The sequence below is a fragment of the Ranitomeya imitator genome, chromosome 2 (assembly GCF_032444005.1).
Source record: "Ranitomeya imitator isolate aRanImi1 chromosome 2, aRanImi1.pri, whole genome shotgun sequence".
NCBI classification, from domain to species: Eukaryota; Metazoa; Chordata; class Amphibia; order Anura; family Dendrobatidae; genus Ranitomeya; species Ranitomeya imitator.
Genome location: NC_091283.1, coordinates 76,327,444 through 76,348,479, shown reverse-complemented (window position 1 = coordinate 76,348,479; position 21,036 = coordinate 76,327,444). Strand labels below are relative to the sequence as shown.

The 21,036-nt window shown below is 47.3% G+C and overlaps 1 protein-coding gene across 2 annotated transcripts in view; it reads right to left on the bottom strand.

The window, feature by feature from the left end:
• Nucleotides 1–21,036, bottom strand: part of SLC9A6 (solute carrier family 9 member A6) — a 55,474-nt gene that overhangs the window by 25,609 nt on the left and 8,829 nt on the right. For both annotated transcript variants that reach the window (XR_011317988.1, XM_069746982.1), the window contains exons 4-11: nucleotides 20,851–20,927; nucleotides 19,975–20,087; nucleotides 13,813–13,918; nucleotides 13,436–13,577; nucleotides 13,212–13,317; nucleotides 5,459–5,547; nucleotides 4,706–4,819; nucleotides 127–238 (exon numbers count right to left, since the gene is read on the bottom strand). Coding sequence is in view for 1 of the 2 variants with exons in the window: in XM_069746982.1 (XP_069603083.1) it covers nucleotides 127–238; nucleotides 4,706–4,819; nucleotides 5,459–5,547; nucleotides 13,212–13,317; nucleotides 13,436–13,577; nucleotides 13,813–13,918; nucleotides 19,975–20,087; nucleotides 20,851–20,927 (859 nt within the window). In the remaining variant the exon portion in view is untranslated. The remainder of the gene's footprint in view (nucleotides 1–126; nucleotides 239–4,705; nucleotides 4,820–5,458; nucleotides 5,548–13,211; nucleotides 13,318–13,435; nucleotides 13,578–13,812; nucleotides 13,919–19,974; nucleotides 20,088–20,850; nucleotides 20,928–21,036) is intronic.

Here is a 21,036-nt window from a genome sequence, read left to right as displayed (position 1 = left end):
TTCTCGGACCCCGTATTACAATCAATATAAAAAGTCATTTTCTAAGGGACCACTGGGAGCACATACCATAGGGGGGTTAGCACTTGCATGCGTCCCTGTATCCTTGGGCCTAGCGAGCTGTCATACCTGCAAACATCATCATGTGTTGGAAGTTAGGGCTGATCTTGTTCCTTCGCCCCAGGTTAAGTAAGAAGGAGAGAGGATAAATATTAACAGCTCTTCCAAGGAAGACGGCAATCTGTACGACAAACATTAAAGAAACTGAAGCTGGAGTCTGAATATTACTAAAATGTTGCTGTGGTCCGAAACGATGTAAGAATAACATTTCCTATGGAAACGCCTGAGTTCTCATTACCTAGTGTGCGTGTCTCCATGATTTACACTGCAGCTCTGCCTGATTAGATTGTGCCCAGAAAGAACTTACCACATAGGAGATTTGCTGCAGGTCTTTCTTACTGCAGATTTGCACCAAAAACAAAGCGTGAAACCCACAACTAATTTTGCACAAAGAAATGACAATACAGATTTTAAAATCAATTTCTGCACACAATCTTAAATATCACGATGATGGGAGTTACTTAGCTGGTATAGTATCACGCTGCGGATCAGGGAAATGCACAGAAATAAGCAACGTGTGAGTGAACACATCCTTTGATTCCAGAAAGAAAGCTTCATGTGAAAGGTGCAAAGTGAATTATATCTTTAGAGGGTTTCCTGCCTGGCAAGACTTTAATGATCAAACTGACAAGGGGATGAAATGGAGGAGGACTGTACTAACAGCACTGAAAATCCAATCCATCAGCAGGGGTCACTTCAGAATGAAAGGCCGTCTATAGTCATGGCCAAAAGTGTTGGCACCCTAGAAATTGAAGCATTTCTCCCCAAAAATGATTGCAATTACACATGTTTTGTTTTATTCCCTTTGTGTGTATTGGATTATGTTGATCACCGTGGACAAAGCAACATCAAGACAACCTTTACAATGTTGATATTGTTCATCAATTTTGGTTCTCAAGTCCTCAGACAGTTCTCTCTCCTCTTTCTGTTCTCCATGCTTAGTGTGGCACAGACCCCAAATGCAAAGATTGAGTCCACTAATCTTCTTTTTATCTGGTTTCAGGTGTGGTTTTCATATTGCGTGCACTTGTTGCTTGCCACAGGTGAGTTTGACTGAGCGTTACATGTTGAAACCAAGTTGTTTATCCACAATTTTGGAAAGGTGCCAACAATTTTATCTATTTTGGGGGTTTTGTACGAAATTATGTCCAATTTGCCTTTTTTTTCCCTCTGTTTTTTTTTGTGTTGTTCCACGACACACAAAGCAAATAAACGTGCATAATAAAGCATGTACAATTACATTAATTTTCTGGGAAAAATACTTAATTTTCTGGAACAATATCAAAGGTGCCAACACTTTTGGCCATGACTGTATGCCTGTTCCAAGAAAACTCCTTCAATGTACATCCCTGTTGTATGTGTATAAAGATACTGAAACGACCCCAAATATACAGCCTCGAGCTTCCTTCAGTATAAAGAAGAACAAGGAGTCCTTGAAGTGATGATATGGCCCCACAGAGCACGGATCTCAGCAACATTGGGTCTGTCTTGGATTTCATGAAGAAATAGAAAGGTGTTGTGAATTCCGCTCTTGGGCTCCCTCCGGTGGTTGTAAGTGGCACTTTTGTGAGTTCTGCTCTTGGGCTCCCTCCGGTGGTTTTAAGTGGTATGGCTGCTCCTTGGATTTAGCAGTCTGCAGCTGCTTCCATTGATTGTCTTTCTGCTCGGCTATTTTTGCCTGGCTCTTCCCTTCAGCCAGTGCCACTTGTCAATGGTTCCTGGTTGGATTCACATCTCTTTTGGATTTCCCTGCTATCCTGACCAGTTCAGCAAAGTTAAGTCCTTGCTTGCTCTTTTCTGTCCACAGGTTGTGGACTTATCCGTTCTGTGCTTTCTATGTTTTGTCCAGCTTGTCAGTATGGATTAATTCAGTGAAGCTGGAAGCTCTGGGAAGCAGATTTACCCTCCACACCTTTAGTCAGGTGTGGAGATTTTTGTAAACTCTGTGTGGATTTTTTGTATTTTTTATACTGACTGCACAGTATTCCATCCTGTCCTATCTATCTAGCTAGACAGGCCTCCTGTGCTACATCCTGGTTTCATTCTGTGTATGTCTTTTCCCTCTCCACTCACAGTCATTACTTGTGGGGGGCTATCTATCCTTTGGGGATTTTCTCTGAGGCAAGTAAAGTTTTCCTGTTTCTATCTTTAGGGGTAGTTAGTTCTCAGGCTGTGACGAGGTGCCTAGGGAGTGTCAGGAGCATCCCACGGCTACTTCTAGTGTTGTGTTGAGCTTAGGGACTGCGGTCAGTACAGGTACCACCTCCTTCAGAGCTCGTCCCATGTTTCTCCTAAACCACCAGTTCATAACAGTACAAGTGGCCAAAAATGAATTAAATGCATCTCAAAAGAAGGAAAAAATTCTGAGCCATTTTTTTTCTGTGCTCTGTTTTGTCTTTTTTTTCCTCTTGATCTCTGGGTGGTTCAGGATTTATGCTCTGGCATGGATGTTCAGGGTTTGTTTTCTCGTGTGGATCAACTTGCTGCAAGAGTACAGAGTATCCAAGATTATGTTGTCCAGACTCCGGCTTTGGAGCCTAGAATTCCTACTCCTGATTTGTTTTTTGGGGACAGATCCAAGTTTTTGAACTTTAAAAATAACTGCAAATTGTTTTTTGCTTTGAAACCCCGTTCTTCTGGTGATCCCATTCAGCAAGTTAAAATCATCATATCCTTGCTGCGTGGTGACCCTCAGGACTGGGCATTCTCCCTTGAATCAGGGGATCCGGCATTGCTGAATGTAGACGCATTTTTTCAAGCGCTCGGATTATTGTATGACGAACCTAATTCTGTGGATCATGCAGAAAAAACCCTGTTGGCCCTGTGTCAAGGTCAGGAAGCGGCAGAATTATACTGCCAGAAATTTAGGAAATGGCTCACTAAATGGAATGAGGATGCTCTGGCTGCTATTTTCAGAAAACGTCTTTCTGAAGCCCTTAAAGATGTTATGGTGGGCTTGCCTACGCCTACTGGTTTGAGCGAATCTATGTCTCTAGCCAGTCAGATTGATCGGCGTTTGCGCAAGCTATGCACCATATGGCAGTGCCCTCTGAGCGGAGTCCTGAGCCTATGCAATGTGATAGGATTTTGACTTGAACAGAACGGCAGGAATTCAGACGTCAGAATAGGCTGTGTTTTTACTGTGGTGATTCTGCTCATGTTATTTCTGATTGCCCTAAGCGTACTAGGAAGGTCGCTAGGTCTGTTACCATCAGTACTGTACAGCCTAAATTTCTTTTATCTGTGACCCTGATTTGCTCATTGTCGTCCTTTTCTGTCATGGCATTTGTGGATTCAGGCGCTGCCCTGAACTTAATGGACTTAGAATTCGCCAGGCGCTGTGGTTTTTCCTTGCAGCCTTTGCAGAGCCCTATTCTTTTGAGGGGAATTGATGCTACACCATTGGCCAAGGATAAACCTCAGTACTGGACGCAGATGACCATGTACATGGCTCCTGCACATCAGGAAAATTGCCGTTTTCTGGTGTTGCATAACCTGCATGATGTTGTTGTACTGGGTTTTCCATGGTTACAGGAACATAATCCGGTGCTGGATTGGAAAACTATGTCTGTGTTATGATGCGGTGGTCTAGGAGCAACATGGAACGAGCCCTGAAGGAAGTGATAACTGTACTGACCGCAGTCCCTAAGCTCAACACAACACTAGAAGTAGCCGTGGAATGCTCCTAACTCTCCCTAGGCATCTCGTCACAGCCTAAGAGCTAACTACCCCTAAAGACAGAAGCAGGAAAACTATCTTGCCTGTCTTTTCCCACTTCCTTCAGAGCTCGTCCCATGTTGCTCCTAAACCACCAGTTCATAACAGAAAGGTTTGCCCCAGCGACATCCACAGAAGATCTGTGGTTAGTTCTCCAAGATGTTTGGAACAATATCTGTGCCTTCCTTCAAAAACTGTGTGCAAGTGTATTGGTTTGACTCAAGGTACCTTCACACATAACAATTTCGTTAACGATATCGTTGCAACGTCACGCTTTTTGTGACGTAGCAACGATCCCGCTAACGATCTCGTTATGTGTGACAGCGACCAACGATCAGGCCCCTGCTGGGAGATCGTTGGTCGCTGGGGAATGATCAGGACCTTTTTTTGGTCGCTGATCACCCGCTGTCATCGCTGGATCGGCGTGTGTGACGCCGATCCAGCGATGTGTTCACTTGTAACCAGGGTAAATATCGGGTTACTAAGTGCAGGGCCGCGCTTAGTAACCCGATGTTTACCCTGGTTACCCGGGGACTTCGGCATTGTTGAAGACAGTTTCAACGATGCCGAAGTCGTTCCCCTGATCGTTGGTCGCTGGAGAGAGCCGTCTGTGTGACAGCTCCCCAGCGACCACACAACGACTTACCAACGATCACGGCCAGGTCGTATCGCTGGTCGTGATTGTTGGTAAATCGTTTAGTGTAACGGTACCTTTAGATTTCTCTTCTGTTTATTTACTTTGCATTTTCCTAATTAAAAAAAATAAACAATTAACAATTCTATTTTTTAAAGCGTTCTTACCTTTCAGCATTTTTTCCAAACCTACCTAAAAACTATTGTGCAGCACCGTATATATTTAAAGAAAGGATACAAATGCTCCAAATATAAAAGTGGGATTGAAGATGTGATTCTGGAAGGTGAATAGAGCAAGACCCATGTAGGAAAAGATGAAGTTTTCTGCCAAAAAATTCAAAAGCTCAAACAGCTGAAAGGAGAAACGAGAGGAAACAGATTAGTGGGGACCAAGAACAACATTTCCCTCATGTAATCCTCAGCTACAGTATTCAGAGCACATGTAGCAGGCCTAGACACTTCAGGAGACAAGGAATTAGAGCTGCCATCTTATCAAAGCAACCCTAGAGCCAGCCTGGAGGTAACGGAGAAGGCAGATCTAATGGCACAGCACTGACAAGCCTCAATGTCTACTGTTGGGTGGTGAATGGACAGCTTTCATTAGGAGCATTACTGAATGGCCGCAGTACAGTGTACATGATTTTAAGAGATCTGTTTGTCCAAATTTTCCCAAATCATTCGAGTGCGTGGACCCTTTAATGGTCGATTCCTTACGTTGTGATAAAAACTTTGTATTCATTCAACAATCCAGTTAAATCATGTTGCAGAAGGTAAGAGGCGAGAGTACATGAGCGTTTTATCCCACCATAGCACGACCGCGGCCATGATCAAGAACCCCAAGGTGTGAGACAAGTAAGGACGCTTACATTTGCTACAAGATGGCACTGCGTTGTCACAACCTGTTGGATCCACTGTTATTTGGTCACGACGCTGCAGATTTGTTATTACTTGCAATTCCTACATAAAATGCAATTATAGAAGAACACATTACCTGTTTTGTGCGGATTTGGGACTCTGTTGAGAGATTATTGTAGGTGTAATGCGCCTGAGTGATGCCACAAAATAGCACTGCAACAACCCCTGCAAGAAATCACATGTTATATTAAGACAATAGCGTGAAGCGTTAGGCATCAATAGACCGCTACCCTCGTCTTATGCTCTCCAAGGTCTGAAGCCACTTATTTGTGAGAATTTCCCCTGAAGCCTTTTTTTCACTTTCACATTGAAAATAGAGCTAAATAGGTACTAGCTGTAACATATGGTAGTAATTAGCTCGAATGTGTTATCACCCACTAGTGATGCGTGAATTTGATGAGTGAATTAGGCGTTATTACCCGCTAGTGGTGAGCGAACGTGCTCACATTAGGTGTTATTACCCGCTAGTGGTGAGCGAACGTGCTCACATTAGGTGTTATTACCCGCTAGTGGTGAGTGAACGTGCTCGAATGTGTTATCACCCACTAGTGGTGAGTGAACGTGCTCACATAAGGCGTTATCACCCCATGGTGATGAGTGAACATGCTCGCATAAGGCGTTATTACCCACTACTGATGAGAAAACGTGCTCGGATAAGGCGTTATCACCCACTAGTGATTAGCAAATGTGCTCACATAAGGCGTTATCACCCACTAGTGATGAGTGAACGTGCTCACATAAGGCTACGTTCACATTTGCGTCTTTGGGCGCAGCGTCGTCAACGGATACCGACGCATGCGTCATGCGCCCCTATCTTTAACATGGGGGGCGCATGGACATGCGCCGGTATGCGTTGTATGACGCATGCGTTATTTTGGCACACCAGACAGGTCGCGGACGACGCTACAGGTTGCATTTTTGATGCGTCACATTTCTGAAAAAAACGCATGCAACGCACTTGCGTTGTAAATGCGTCAAAAATAGGGATTTTTGTGTACTCACCGTAAAATCCTTTTCTCCGAGCCATTCATTGGGGGGCACAGACCGTGGGTGTATGCTGCTGCCAATAGGAGGCTGACACTAAGTGATACAAAAAAAGCTAGCTCCTCCCCTGCAGTATACACCCTCCTGCTGGCTCTCAGCTAACCAGTTCGGTGCAAAAGCAGTAGGAGATCAATAACAATATATGAGCGTATAGCATGTCATATTCTAAAAAAACCAAGCATAAGCTAATAACAGGGTGGGAGCTGTGTCCCCCAATGAATGGCTCGGAGAAAAGGATTTTACGGTGAGTACACAAAAATCCCTATTTCTCCTTCGCCTCATTGGGGGACACAGACCGTGGGACGTCCCAAAGCAGTCCCTGGGTAGGGACAACAATAGATCAGGCCCTGTGGAACCGCTACTTACAAGTGCGCCACCGCGGCCTGCAGAGTCCGCCTGTCCAGACTCACATCTGTGGAAGTGTGGGAATTATAGTGCTTCAAGAATGCATGCGGACTGGACGAATCCGCAAGCTTGCAGGCGTGCCTTGCAGACGCCTGGTGCCTAAGACACTTGATAGACAGATACGCTGACATCTAGCACAGAAGGACTCCTGGATGGTGAAAAGAATTCACCATGTTATCATGGTCGATGAAACGGCTAAACCCTTCCTGAAAATGTCAGGAAGCCTTCCTCTACCGTCAGGAAGCCCAAATAAAACGTCCAACCTTCAGAAGGACGCCGTCCTCAAGACGTACCTACTCAGAGCACTCACTTCGTCCAGAATATGGGGGATCTTATTCCATTTTGTGGACTGGAGCCAAAAGAGATGAGGGAAGAACTAAGCCCTCATAACAGTGGTAATACAGTACCACCTTGGTAACAAGGGATGGAGATGGCCTGAGGACAACCTTGCCTCGAAGGTAATAAGGGAAAAAAGTCTGAAAGAGCAGAGAAGCTAGCTCCGAAGACTCGTCAGAGTAAGAATATCGCAGAGGAGAACGGGACGACTTTCCCTGATAGTAAAGTCTGCCCGGATGAAAAAGGAGCCTACTGTAAGGCTCCTAGGAATAATAAGGTCCCAATGATCTAACGGTATGCGATAGGGAAGAACTACGTGTGAAAACTCCCTGTGAGAAAGTCCCTACTTGCAGTTGTGCTGCGATAAGGCGAGAAGATACTAGCTCCGCAAACAAAAAACGGACGTGGTCAGTGCGGATCTCTGAGGATCACTGGGGCCCCTTTCTGCTTCCGAAAGGCTTTTGGAAGCAGTGGAAGGGGAGTTATGGAAACTGGTACCACGGCAGAACCAGAGCATGGAGAGCGATGGCTCTTGGATCTCGAGGCCGAACCACGAACTTGAGTACATTGGCCTTCAGTCTGGATGTCATCCCACCTACAACTGGAGAGCTCCAGTAAGGACAGATCTGATGGAAGACTTCGGGGTGAAGTTCTAGAATACTTGCGGCCCCTGCTAGCCGACGGCTCCCATGTAGGATAGGGACCCTGTATATTGGTCCTGCGAGCACTCCAAACACAGAGGGTACTGTTGTGGATTCTGTTTTTGGGCTCCCTCTGGTGGTTACAGATGGTACTGGGTGACTTGTGTTTTCTGCGGTCTCTGGTGTCCACCTGTTCTATCAGGATATGGGAGTTTCCTATTTAACCTGGCTTTCTTGTCATTTCCTCGCCGGCTATCAATGTAATCAGTGTGTCTTGTTACCTCTGCTTCCCGCTTCTGTAATCTTCAGGACAAGCTAAGTTTTTGATTTTCCTGTTCCACGTTTTGCTTAATTTTTGTCTTAGTCCAGCTTGCAGATATGTGATTCCTTTTTGCTGGTTGCGCTAGTGGGCTGATATTACTCCTCATGTTCCATGAGTTGGCACATGAGTTCAAGTAATTTCAGGATGGTTTTTTGTAGGGTTTTTCGCTGACCGCGCAGTTCACTTTTGTATCCTCTGCTATCTAGCTTTAGCGGGCCTCTTTTTGCTGAATCTGTTTTCATAACTACGTATGTGCTTTCCTCTCATTTCACCGTCATTACATGTGGGGGGCTGCTATTTCTGTGGGGTGTTTCTCTGGAGGCAAGAGAGGTCTGTGTTTCTTCTAATAGGGGAAGTTAGTCCTTCGGCTGCCGCGAGACGTCTAGGAATCATCGTAGGCACGTTCCCCGGCTACAGCTAGTTGTGTGTTAGGTTCAGGATCGCGGTCAGCTCAGTTTCCATCACCCTAGAGCTTGTTTTGTTTTTTGTGCTTGTCCTTTTGTGATCCCCTGCCATTGGGATCATGACAGGGTACACAGAGGGATTCAATCTCTTGGTCAGAGAACCATGGATTGGTCAGTGAAGAAGTCCACTGAGGGGAACTAGAGGATAAAGCTGGGGTCGGCAGCGGAGGGCTCCTCGGACTGATCAAGCGCCTTTAAGACCAGGAAATACTGGTCATGCGCCTTTAAGACCGGGGAATACTGGTCATGCGCCTTTAAGACCAGAGAATACTGGTCATGCGCCTTTAAGACCAGAGAATACTGGTCATGCGCCTTTAAGACCAGAGAATACTGGTCATGCGCCTTTAAGACCAGAGAATACTGGTCATGCACCTTTAAGACCAGAGAATACTGGTCATGCACCTTTAAGACCATAGAATACTGGTCGTGCACCTTTAAGACCAGAGAATACTGGTCGTGCACCTTTAAGACCAGAGAATACTGGTCGTGCACCTTTAAGACCAGAGAATACTGGTCGTGCACCTTTAAGACCAGAGAATACTGGTCATGCACCTTTAAGACCAGAGAATACTGGTCGTGCACCTTTAAGACCAGAGAATACTGGTCATGCACCTTTAAGACCAGAGAATACTGGTCATGCACCTTTAAGACCAGGGAATACTGGTCATGCACCTTTAAGACCAGAAAAGAAAAAAAAAAAAATACTGTCACCCCAGTGTGAGCTGGCCGGGTGGACCAAGATGGCCACCGGGAGCTGCAGAGTTGATAAAATCTCGCAGAGAGCGAGAAGCGCCAATTTGGGGGGCGGAGCCACAGACACGATGTTGAATAGGCCTAAGCCGGGGCCTAAATTTCTTTAGCCGGCGGACGTCACCAGTGGGTCGTTCCAGACAAGACTTCCAGGATGCGGCCTACAAATCGGCCGAAGCCGGGGACAAAATTTTTGCAGTCATCCAGAGCATTACCTCAGAGAGGTGGGCCACAGGGAAGTGGCTGAGGCTGCCTGTCAGCATGTGGATATCCCACTGAAGATGGATCCACTCACCGTTGGTGCGCGTCCCGGCATGGAGCCGCCGCGGATGTGGGTTTCAGCACTGTTCTGTGCAGCGTGGACGGTGCAGGGATAAGCCTCAATCCATCATCCTTTGTTAGGGAGGTGGAGAGGACCCGTCCGCCTCCTTGTGCCATCCGCTTTCACAGTGGTGGGACAGTGGGGGCTGCTCGGACGCCATAGAGAGGGGCCTCTGTACAGCCACGGAGCTCAGTCCGGGTGGACAGGGCCAGTTGTCTGGCATTAGGCCTGGCTCCAGGATAGGATACATGGGGGTGACACTCCATGTGGTCGCCTGCTGCTGGTGTGGGGAGATCGGGACCATGAAAGGAACCGTCGCCCCTGAAGTGAGCTCAGGCATGGCTTCCCACGTCGCAGGAGAGGGTACGGGGAGGAATACTCGCCGTGCTCGCCTGTTGATGGTTCGGGGGAGATCGGAACCTTGAAAGGAACCGTCGCCCCCTTCACTCCGTTAATTAAAAAATAAAAATTTACAGAAAAGTAAACAATAAAATAAAAACGTTGGGGTCTGAAACAGACCCATGTGCCTCCTACAGACACTAAGCAAGAACTGGTTAGCTGAGAGCCAGCAGGAGGGTATATACTGCAGGGGAGGAGCCGAGAGCCAGCAGGAGGGTGTATACTGCAGGGGAGGAGCTGAGAGCCAGCAGGAGGGTGTATACTGCAGGGGAGGAGCTGAGAGCCAGCAGGAGGGTGTATACTGCAGGGGAGGAGCCAAGAGCCAGCAGGAGGGTGTATACTGCAGGGGAGGAGCTGAGAGCCAGCAGGAGGATGTATACTGCAGGGGAGGAGCCGAGAGCCAGCAGGAGGGTGTATACTGCAGGGGAGGAGCTGAGAGCCAGCAGGAGGGTGTATACTGCAGGGGAGGAGCTGAGAGCCAGCAGGAGGATGTATACTGCAGGGGAGGAGCTGAGAGCCAGCAGGAGGGTATATACTGCAGGGGAGGAGCCGAGAGCCAGCAGGAGGGTGTATACTGCAGGGGAGGAGCCGAGAGCCAGCAGGAGGGGGGGTATACTGCAGGGGAGGAGCAGAGAGCCAGCAGGAGGGGGTATACTGCAGGGGAGGAGCTGAGAGCCAGCAGGAGGGTGTATACTGCAGGGGAGGAGCTGAGAGCCAGCAGGAGGATGTATACTGCAGGGGAGGAGCCGAGAGCCAGCAGGAGGTGTATACTGCAGGGGAGGAGCCGAGAGCCAGCAGGAGGGTGTATACTGCAGGGGAGGAGCCGAGAGCTAGCAGGAGGGTGTATACTGCAGGGGAGGAGAGAACCTTCTGTGTATCACTTAGTGTCAGCCTCCTATTGGCAGCAGCATACACCCACGGTCTGTGTCCCCCAATGAGGCGAAGGAGAAAAACCACATTAGTGTCTATGAAAAACGCATAGGGCGCAGGTGCCTGCGTTGAGCCGCGTTTTTTGACGCATGGGCCTTTTGAGTAAAATGCAAGTGATGTATTTTTTAGGGGACGTTTTTGATCTTCAATTGTATAGGACAACGCATGCGTCAAAAAACGCTGCGTTGTGTATGCGTTTGTTGTGCGTTGCGTCGACGACGCTGCGCCCAAAGACGCAAATGTGAACGTAGCCTAAGGCGTTATTACCCACTAGTGATGAGAAAACGTGCTCGGATAAGGCGTTATTACCCACTAGTGATGAGTGAACGTGCTCACATAAGGCGTTATCACCCCATGGTGATGAGTGAACATGCTCGGATAAGGCGTTATTACCCAATAGTGATTAGCGAGTGTGCTCGGATAAGGCGTTATCACCCACTAGTGATGAGAAAACGTGCTCGGATAAGGCGTTAGCACCCCACGGTGATGAGTGAACATGCTCGGATATAGTGTTATCACCCACTAGTGATGAGTAAGAATGCTCGGATAAGGCGTTATTACCCAATAGTGATTAGCGAATGTGCTCGGATAAGGTGTTATCACCCACTAGTGATTAATGAATGTGCTGGGATAAGACGTTATCACCCACTAGTGATTAATGAATGTGCTGGGATAAGACGTTATCACCCACTAGTGATTAATGAATGTGCTGGGATAAGACGTTATCACCCACTAGTGATTAATGAATGTGCTGGGATAAGACGTTATCACCCACTAGTGATGAGCAAACGTGTTCAAATAAGGCGTTATCCGAGCATGCGTGGGTGCTAACCGAGTGTCTTTGGCCTGTTCGAAAAATATGTTTGCATCCCCGCGGTTGCATGTCTCGCAGCTGTCAGACAGCAACAACACATACAGGGATTGTCAGTTTGTTAGGCAATCCCTGCATGCGTAGCGGCTGCCGGGAGACATGCAGCTGCGGGGGAAGCGAAAATATTTTTTTTTTAGATTTTATTATAACAGCAGTAGAGTTACACATTTAGTTGACAAAAGGACAAACTGTATTTACCAGTATTGCAAGAACTCAGAACAAAGGGGTCCTCTTGCTATGAGTACAGAAGTTTCAATCCCGACCCCCCCACTCTGGTCCCTCCCCGACCCCCCACCCTGGTCCCTCGAGCTTCATAGGGTTAGCAAATAGTCATTATAACAAGCTGAATATTTCCTAAGCACTGTAGGCCCTGGCCTCTAAATCAGCCCACCGCTGTCACAAATAGCAATTTTTATATAATCCAACCCAGGGCGTGCTGGAAACCCAAATCTAGGGTCAAGCAAAAAAAAAAAAAACCTGGGTTGTACAAAAGAAAGCTGTTCACATGTGGGGGAGGTGTCTGCTGATTGTGATCCATGATGCTTTTTCTCCTGCCTCCAAGGAAACAGAAGAACAACTAGTTATTTTCTTCTGTTACATGTCAATTTTTTTATAATCGTTTTGCATGTGTGTAGTTTTATTTTTACTTTTTTAAATCTTTTCTTGGAAGCACTGTATATTTTTATATTAAAGCATAAATCTTTAACAAGTTTGATCCTTGCATGCGCTAAAGAATCCATAGCCTTTCTGAGACTGTGACACCTTGTTTGAATGTCTGACAGTAACATATTTCCGGGACTCATCACCCCATGTGTTTGATGAGTGGTACGTATCCGTGTCGGGGTCTGATTTATAGCCTAAAACAGAGGTTGAGTGCTGGATTGGGGAAATGAGATACATTAACCCTTGCAGACGCACCCCACATTACAGTACCGAGCAGTGGCCGCAGACAGGAGCCCATGATGAGAGCGCAAACTGGGCAGGTGCGGCGAAGTGTCTGTGCAGTGCCTCTGGTGTACGACAGGCAGGACTGGAGTGATTGCCGTCACACAAGATATGGCGGTCTTCAATAACCCAATTGAGAGGGTGTTGCAGTGCACCAAGCCCCTGGCCACAAAACAAGTGCACCAAAGACCCCTTATATGCATACGAAAGACAGCTGACAACTAAATCACGACAATATATAAGACAGGTATGATTTCCTACATACCAGTATACGGAGATTAATTAGCGTTTTGAGAGTGACAGATTCCCGTTAAGCATTTCAATGAAAGAAATCAGATTTCTGGAAGGTGGGTACTAGTTGATGAACCCATGCCAACCTAAAAAAAAAGAGCCAACAAACCTGTATAACCGCATGCTTCAGCGAGGAGGAATGTGCTCCAAGACATCAAGAAGAACAAGCCGGTCTCCAGCAGCTGGAACTCCCGCAGCTTGGTGAACTTTGTGACGTGACATGTGTTAAGGAACATGGAATATTACATAGAAGACCCCCTAAAGTGCAGGACGGGGTTAGGTATACGGAACATTTCTACTTTTTTTTATGTAAGAGACTCTTGAAAAGGATATTAGTGCGGTGAGCAATCCGGTGGCTGCTCCCATAGCGAACGATCCACTGAAAACACCCAGGAACATTCCCACAGACTTGAACATGGCGGTGATGTCAAACGTGTGACTGTTGTCTCCAGCCGGCTGATATGCAACTATCGACCTGGAAAAGAGACATTCATTCTTCTGGAATTGTAATGAATTCTTAAGTAACGTGTCCGTGGTGTGAGAACGTCACACACAGTATGTGGCTCAGTGCAGCTGAAAACATGCAGGGGTTACTGGGGTCTTACAGAACTTTTATACGGAGGGCCTTTCACAGTCCATTTGTAGGAGATCAGGGGGAATCCGACCTGTGATGGAGTCTGATCCCTACTGAAAGGAAGCCAATTACTTACGATGACAGCACTATGGCCACAGCATCGTTTAGGACACTTTCACCAAAGAGAAGGGCGTATAGATCGACATCGACATGCAACTCGTGGAATATAGCGAGGACAGTGACTATAAAATGAAAAAGAAGGAAAAACAATTTCAGTAATTTCTTTGGCTGGAAAATATCACTGTATTTCCTAGTTAAAGGCTAGGGACACAATTGACATTTTTATACATGGTAGGGTTAGTTTTAAACGGCAATTTTCAATCCTTTACTTAATTTCAGACCCTGATATACAGTTTGCAGCCTGCTCTAAGTTTCAGAATCTTCTGTGGGATCTACCCTCCCTGTAATATAGGCTGGATATAGGGATTTTTGTGTACTCACCGTAAAATCCTTTTCTCCGAGCCATTCATTGGGGGACACAGACCATGGGTGTATGCTGCTGCCACCAGGAGGCTGACACTAAGTAATACAAAAAAAGTTAGCTCCTCCCCTGCAGTATACACCCTCCTGCTGGCCCCCAGATAACCAGTTCAGTGCAAAAGCAGTAGGAGATCAATTAGAACATATAAGCGTATAGCATGTCACAATATATAGGAGAGTATAACATATCAAATGATAAAAACAAGTACAAACTAATAATAGGGAGGGAGCTGTGTCCCCCAATGAATGGCTCGGAGAAAAGTATTTTACGGTGAGTACACAAAAATCCCTATTTCTCCTTCGCCTCATTGGGGGACACAGACCATGGGACGTCCCAAAGCAGTCCCTGGGAGGGGACAACGTCAGATCAGGCCGTGTAACCACTACTGACAAGTGCGCCACCGCGGCCTGCAAAGTCCACCTGCCCAGACTCACATCTGTGGAAGTGTGTGAATTATAGTGCTGCAAGAATGCCTGCAGACTGGAGGAATTCGTAAGCTTGCGGTCGTGCTTCCGACGTCTGGAGCCTAGAGCCCTCAGACAGGGAGATAGGCTGACATCTAGCACGGAAGGACTCCTGGATGGTGAAAAGAATCCACCAGGCTAACATGGCCGATGAAACGGTTAAACACTTCCTGTGACCGTCAGGAAGCCTACTTACCATCGAGAAGCCCAAGTAAAGTGTCCAACCTTCGGAAGGACGCCGTCCTCGATACGTACCCGCTCGGAGCACTTACTTCTTCCAGATTATGGAGAACCCCTTCCGTCTTGTGGACTGAAGCCGAAGGAGATGAGAGGACGATGCTCCTGCAACAGTGGGAATACAAAACCACCTTGGCAACGAGGGAAGGGGATGGCTTGAGGGCAACCTTGCTTTGATGGTAATAAGAAAAAGAGACTGAAAGAAAACAGAGCGGCGAGCTCTGAAGACTCATCCGAATGACCAGAACGCAGAGAAAAAAGGGGAGTGACCTTCCCTGATAGTAAAGTCCTTCTGGATCGAAAAAGGAGTCTACTGTAAGATCCCCAGGATCATTAAGGTCCCACAGATCTAATGGTACGCGGTAGGGAAGAACTACAGGTGAAGGCTCCCTGCGAGAAAGACCATATTTCCAGTTTTGTCGAACTAAGACGGAAAAATACTAGCACCGCAAGTGAGAAAACCTGACATGGTCAGTGCGGGTCTCCCGGGATCACTGGGGCCCTTCCTGCTTCCAAAAAGATCTCAGACGTAGTGGAAGAGGGGTTATGGAAATTGGTACCATGGAAGAACAGAGCATGCACTGCGATGGTCTCTGATCTCGAGGCCAACCCATGAACTGGAGTACATTGGCGTTCAGCTTGGATGCCATCCGACCTACAACTGGAGTACTCCAGTGAAGGCAGATCTGAAGGAAGACTTCAGAGTGAAGTTCCCACTCACTTGAGGAGAAACCCTGACGGCTGAATATGTCAGCCGCCCAGTGTTCTTCTCCAGGGATATGTACTCTTGAGATCACCGAATGATAGATCTCGGCCCATCAGGGAGTGCGAGGTACCTCGGCCATGGCGCTTGACTGTGGGTACCTGGTAGATGATTGACGTATGGTACAGCCGTGGCATTATCCAATTGAAGACGGATCCATCTAAAGGCAGTGGACCTGCTGTAGGATTAGCCGTACCGTTCGGATGTCCAGAGAAATGATCGGGAGAAGAAGACTGGCATCGGTATTCCCTAATAACCATTGAACCAGGAGAAGGCTCTGGATGAGGATGGAGCTTAGAGACTATCTTTGAAAGCCTGATTCACTTGCTGCAAACGAGAGGAGCGAAAGATACTTCTTCCATTGTCGACTTTTTCCTCAGAACCCTCCTAGCGAATTGAATGAACCGAGGGAATGAGTGATCAAGTGCACAAGCTCCCTGTTGAAGGGCCACGACCTTGACTCGAGAGAGAATCAACATCCTTCTTGTGCAGGATCATCCTCAAAGAGGATCTGCTGGGCTGGGAATGAGGAAAAAGCTTGTCTAAGTTTAGCTGCTAGCCCAAGTGAGAGGGTATTGCAAGTGATATAGACGACTTAGCGTGGTCCTTGAAGAGCGGCTAGAAAGTCGACCAAGTAGGGCAGGACGACTATGCTTCTAGGATGCAAGAAGCACATGACCACCGCTATGACCCTTGCGACCACTCTGGTGCGGTAGCCAGGCCGAAGGGCAAGATCGTGACTTGAAAATGCTGTTCGCGAATGGAAAGGCGAAGAGATTATTGTAGAGGGGAAAAAAAATAGGCATGTGAGGGTAAGAATCCCGAATGTCGATGGCTGAGCGGAGGAACTCCATCTGAAAGAGGAGGACCCTGTGAAAGGTTGTTAGAAGTTTGAGGACCAGGAATGATCTTACTTTTCGTTGCCTCCTTTTTGAAACCAAGATTCCTTAGATCTAGACTGTCCCGGACAACGCTTCCACTGCTGGATGGGTCTGTAGAAAAGACACGATCCCTTGTTAGTCTCCCGCTCAGAAGATTTGATTTGAATCGAAGTAGTTAAGGTCTCTGACCAGGAGACTATTTGTCTAGCAACCCATGGGGAGGAGAGCGCTGAACCCGAAACCACAAGACGGAACGCACCAGATTTGATATCCGACCGTCTGTGGTATTTTAATTGATGATACATCGGGCGGAGATACTGGTAGGAATACCACCAGAAATTCTACCCGATTAGTCTGCGAAGTGGCAAAAAGCGGGGCTGCAACCAGCAGGTCTCTTGCCATCGTCGTGCAGAGTAGAAAATTAGGAACCCTCGATCCATCATCTAACAGGGACGTGGAGAGGGATCGTCCGCTTTCTTGCATCATCCGCTAAATAGTGGTGATACAAAGGGGGGTGCTCGGACGCCAAAAATATGTGCCTCTGTACATCCCCAGAGTTGAGGTCCCCGGGTGGGCAGGGTAGGTTGTCTGGCGTTAGGCCTGGATGCAGAAGAGGATACATGGAGGCGACATTGCATGTGTTCGTGTGTTGAAGATGTGGGGGGGGGGGGGGGGGGGGGAAATCGGTGCCTTTTAAAAAACCCGTCGCCCATAAAAAACAGACCAGGTATAGCAACCTACTTAGAGGCTTCTGTCCGGTGAATCACTCGTCAATTTGTTGATGGTGTAAATAGGAGAGTCCTTCTTTTGCTGAAGCTCTGGCAATCCAAGGCAATATGCGATCCATATTCAGCGTTGTACCCAGGTACTCTGGGAAGAGCCGGGATCGGCGGCGGCGGAGGGCTCCTGAGCTCATTTGAACTAAGTACTCTGTGGAAGGTGACCGGCTCCTGGCTGGTCATGACTTAAAGAGCAGAGAATGCTGGTAATGTGCCCCTTTTTAAAAACTAGGGAACCTTTAAGACCAGGGGATGCTGGTCATGAGTTAAAGCCAGGGAAAGCTGGACATGTACCTATAAGGGGCATGTGTCTTTAAGGCCAGGGAATGCGGTCATGTACCCTTAAGACCTGTGCCTTTAAGACCAGAGGCTGCTGGACAACCAGAGATTGCAGGAGTTAAGTATTAAAAAAGAGGGAACGCTAGTCCCTTTATGCTGCCGGGGTGCGTGCGGGGGAGGGGTGCGGAGGGAGGATTCTCCTTACCGAGATTCTGAGTCCCCCGACTGGAATAGCGCTGAGTGCAGCGCTGAGTACCGCCGGTGCGATGCAGCAGCCACTTCCGGATGAGCTCGTGTCCGGAAATGGCAGGAGGATGAAGATGGCCGCCGAGAATAGAGCTCTCGTCCTGAATGAGAGGCGCCTGAATAGGGGGTCGGAACCTGAAGAGTTCCGGGTTGCGGCCTACACAAACCCGAAGCCGGGGGCTAAATTTTTTAAGCCAGCCGGCGCCGAACGAGGGAATAAACCGCCAGATGCGCAGAGCCCTCCCACCGCTCGAGTCCCAGCACTTACCCCAGTATGCAGCTTTGTTCAGCAGGTCAGAGGTAGAGAAAAGATCCTGTGCTGTTGCTGCTGTTTGGAAGGTGCAGGGGTAAGAAAAGTCCTCAATCCATCGTTCCTTTAGCAGGGAGGTGGAGAGGAACCGTCCGCCTCCTTGTACCATCCGCTCTTAATAGTGGTGGTGCAGTGGGGGCTGCTCGGACGCCACGCTGAAAAGTGACTCTGTACAGCCGAGGGTAAAACCTGGTGGGCAGGGCTGAATGTCCGGCAATAGGCCTGGCTGCAGAAGAGGATACTGAAGGTGAAACTCCAGTGCTCGTCTGATAAGGGAGGGGGGAGATCGGTGCCCTTGAAGGGGCCCGTCGCCCCTAGAATCAGCTCAGGCAGTGGCTTCCCACGTCGCAGGAGAGGATACGGAGAGGTGAAACTCCCGTGCTCGCCTGTTGTTGGTTCGGGAGAGATCGGAACATGAAAGAATCCGTCGCTCCCTTCGTCCGTTGTAAAAGGTTAAAGTAAACAGAGTTCTCAGGGTCTGAAAAGCAGACCCGTCCGTGTGCCTCCTACGGACACTAAGCAAGAACTGGTTAGCTGGGGGCCAGCAGGAGGGTGTATACTGCAGGGGAGGAGCTGACTTTTTTTGTATTACTTAGTGTCAGCCTCCTGGTGGCAGCAGCATACACCCATGGTCTGTGTCCCCCAATGAGGCGAAGGAGAAATGACATTTATGTGCACAAAGTGTCCCTTAGCTCATATCAGCACAGCTTCTATCCTGCACTCATATCCTTGCCATGTGCTATCCTTATAAAAAAAAAAAAAAAGACCTATTTCTCTGCCCTCACTGACACTGTAGATGCTTTCATCTCTCCATACTTGAGATCTGAGTACAACCCCCTCCCTGTTGCAATCTTTACCACTGAAGGAAAGCAGGGGAAGGAGCCCGGGCTGATTTTTATCAGTAGAGCAGATCATCCAGCTAGGTGAAAGACTCCACACCAGCAAAGAGGTAGGATATTTTTTTTATGAAAACTGTTTAAGAAGTTACTTCAATTTGCATTTTCTAAGAACACAGAGAGGGGAAAAATTCATAGTTTATCATATGAAAGGTGATACTCTCCTTCTGATAAAACAGTGATTTTATAAAAACTACACAAAGCAGCCCAGTAAGTGGCAAATCACTGGAATCAGGGTTTCCTCCCCTACATCATGCTGATCTCACATCAGGTAACAAAAACCTGGTGATAGATTCCTTTTGAGACATGAACATCAAACACTGATGGCCGATCCTAAGGGAAGCACAATCAGCTAATATGAACAGGCTCCCGAACAGAACAGGAGTCAGACGATTTAACAGCTGCTCCTAATAAACCCTCAAAACAATTAATTATGCCTTTAAAGGGGTGGTACCAACTGACCCCTGGACTAAGTTACCCTACAGCGTCCATTTCTTGTTCCTGACGCGTTTCATCCTCTATAAGGAGGGGGACATCAGTGGTAGGCAACGTGCGGTGCCTATTCTGTGCGCCCTGCAGAGACCACCTTTACATATTACCTTTTCCAGAGGGGAAATACGGGGGGCACTAAAACCCAAAACTGTGTATGCCAAAACCGACAGTTCACAAAGAATCAAATTAAACCCTAGACTTAACTGACGATGTAACAGAAAAACTCTAGCTTTCATGTCTGCAGAATACAGAGCTGCCGCTCACTAGGAGCCTCACTTCTGTGGGTAACGGAAATATGTCACAATTTGTCTCTTCTTCTATGTGATGGATATTCTTATGCTTCCGGTATTTTGGAAAGTAATGACACGAGCGCACACAGTATACACCGTATACACAGCACATGGGCTTACCTGGATCAGTTGCAGAAATGATGGCGCCATAAAATAGACAGTCAGTAAAATAAAAGTCGCCGCCTAATGTTCCTATGAGTTTCATTAACTTCACACATCCGTACATCAGAGCCCTGAGGGAAGGAGAAAAGCAATGTTATCGGCCAATATGACTTATCTTTGCTAATCACTGAGCCCCCCATACACATTACATCAATATCAGCCGAGCCCACAGATACTGACAGGTTCAGGTGACCCGCTAATGCGTATGGGGGCACCGACCAACTGATCATCGGGGGAGACGTCAATCGGGCATGTCAGATTTCTCCCCCAGAGATAAGCTGGGAGAAGGAGCGCTCCTGTGTAAGGGAGGGACAGGCGAGATGGTTGTCGGGTGAACGATTGTCCGAAACACTGTTCGCTCAACAGTCATCTAATGTGTATGGTGGGCTTAAGGGGGTATTCCCATCTCCAAGATCCTATGCCAATATATAATAGGTATAATAATAATATTAGGAAATACCTTCAATTAGAAATGTAGTATAGTTCTTCTGATTCGCAATGTCTCTTTTCTCATGTGCAGGCTTTGCAGGACTTAGGTATCGATGGTTACGGCCACTGATATAGCGATAGCTAGTTGCTAGCGGTCGTAAACATCGACACCTAAGTTCCTGCAATGCCTGCACATGAGCAAAGAGACATCATGAATCAGAAGAACTACACTACTTTTCTAATTGAAGGTATTTGCTAATAATATTATTATTATACCTACTATATATTGGGATATGACCTTGGAGATAGGAATACCGCTATAAGTCTTCCAGAGCCTCAGATACAGAAAAATATACAATATAATATACAACATTTCACGGATTTATGCAGATGAGATATACCTACCCAATCATAAAACAGGAAAGCACTGTCCCCAGGAAGGCGTAGGCGAGAATTGAGCCCAGGTTTCGGAAGAAATGCCTCTAGAAGGGAAGACAAAAATACGGGGGACGCGGGGGTCATTGAGATGGTCTATAACTAAACAATCACATTTATTATGGAGGTTTGTACATTGCATTGGCAATATCCTGC